Source organism: Octopus bimaculoides, chromosome 3 (genome assembly GCF_001194135.2).
Source record: "Octopus bimaculoides isolate UCB-OBI-ISO-001 chromosome 3, ASM119413v2, whole genome shotgun sequence".
In the NCBI taxonomy this organism is placed as follows: Eukaryota; Metazoa; Mollusca; class Cephalopoda; order Octopoda; family Octopodidae; genus Octopus; species Octopus bimaculoides.
In genome coordinates, this window is record NC_068983.1 from 94,681,520 (window position 1) to 94,683,519 (window position 2,000).

At 31.1% G+C, this 2,000-nt stretch overlaps 1 protein-coding gene across 1 annotated transcript in view; it reads right to left on the reverse strand.

Moving 5' to 3' along the window:
• LOC106875385 (E3 ubiquitin-protein ligase ZNF598) overlaps positions 1 to 1,855 on the reverse strand; it is an 18,806-nt gene extending 16,951 nt beyond the window's left edge. The window contains exons 1-2 of the mRNA XM_052966766.1: positions 1,835 to 1,855; positions 1,387 to 1,635 (exon numbers count right to left, since the gene is read on the reverse strand). Of these exons, the coding sequence (XP_052822726.1) occupies positions 1,387 to 1,635; positions 1,835 to 1,855 (270 nt within the window). The remainder of the gene's footprint in view (positions 1 to 1,386; positions 1,636 to 1,834) is intronic.
• Between the last annotated feature and the right edge of the window lie 145 nt (positions 1,856 to 2,000).

Consider the following 2,000-nt stretch of genomic DNA (forward strand, 5'->3'; position numbering starts at 1 on the left):
TAGTACAACTGTATTCGTCTTTGCTTAGGAAAAATGACTAAATTGTAGGTGTGAAGTCCCCATGAAGGGGTCTTTGTAACTTCTAAGAAGAAATTTTAGAAATATTACTTTATTTGTGTGTAATCTGTATGGTTAAAATTTCATCAACATCAAAAATATATGAATTTTCATGGTGGTTATGGCCGTTATGCATAGAATATAATTTCCAAATTTCATAAAGATCCATTCAGTACTTTTTACATAGTTTTGGATAAAAAAACAAATGACGAATGTGTGCGTTTGTGTGTATGTGTGTGTGCGTGAGTGTATATATGTATAGATATCTGTATGCATGTATATATGTGTACATATTACATGTACATCTATATATATACATCTACACATATGTATACATATACATGTATGCATATAGATCTATATCTCTATATATATATCTATACATATACGTGTACATATACATGTATATGTATACATGTATACATATACATCTCTCTCTCTGAAACCATTAAAGTGAAAGTATTTGACATGAGTGTTTTTGTTTCACTTTTGACACGTAATACTTAAATAGGGGAGGAAATATGTTGCTGTGGGCTCAAACTATGCAAGAAGTTAAACATTTTTTTTGACTAAAACACAACCGGACCCTAAGTAAGGCATGTGTAAAATTTGAATGAAATTGGTTGAGTAGTTCTTGAGTTTTAGTGAAACACACACACACACACACACAGACAGGCAGACAGACAGACGCACACATTCTCATTTTTATATATATAGATTCCCATTGTCCCTCTGGGAGTGGTACCACTCACTTTGAGAAGCACTAGTATAGAGTCTCAAGTTTGAAATGGCTACTTCCATCAGTCTTTGCACTATAAGATCCATATTATTATTATTTGTGATGCTACATGACAAAAGAATTTTAACAATAAAAGCACACCAGGGAAGATTTTCACAATGGACTTAAGAAACAAATAAAAGCAAGTTGAGTAAATATAAAAACCATTGATCAATATATTCCAATGTGTTGCACACACAATACGTATAAACAGCATTTGCTGAGTGAAGAAATCTCATAAGATGATGACATGGGTTATTTAAGATAGTAAACCAAGAAAGACTTGGACACAGTCAGACGGTTATGCTTTTCATAAAATAATACTGGATTCAGATAGATGTTAAGGTACTGTATACTGGACCCAGCTAACCCACAATACTATAGAAAAGCAGACAGATTAACAAGTAGACATTCATCTAAAAAGTATTATATATATTACAAAAGTAGGATCATCCTCCTCAGTCTTAAAAAACTCATACAAGATAATTTAGGATCAATTTTGCTTTCGATAAATAAATAAATAAGAAAGATTTGAATAAAAGGAGTCATACTTTTAAATGTTGCACACACAGATCACAATAATATAGTTTGTGTACATTTCTAAGATGTGAACGAAGCATGCTAAACTTATATTCCGTTTGTTTATTAGGCAGGCAAGACGGACATCGATGCTCAATTAGTTGGTTGAACCGTTTCTCTATCTCAGAATTTTCAAAAAGTAGGTTGAACTGTGAATTGACCAACATCTTGTTTTTGTTTGGTATGTCTTCAAACTTTGCCAATTTTTGTATAAAAGCGACCTGCAATATGAAAAAGATTGAAACATATGAGAAATAACAAAATATAGTGTGCATTTTTGTTAACTATATCAATTTGATACTATGATCAATTATTTAATACCATTATTGATGTCATATGATAAATTAATGCAATTAGTGAATAAAATTATTTCATTTTTTATTTAAAATATGTGTTATTTTTTTACAGAAATCAACTAACCAAGCAGTAATGTAAATACATAGTAATAGGGTAAAGAAGCTTGGTTTACAACCACCTGGCTCTATCAATGCATAGCACCTTGGACAAATGTCTTCTAGGGTAGCCTTTGCATGACTAATATTTTGTCAGTGGAATTGACTAACTTGGAGGAAGTTGGATGTATTAT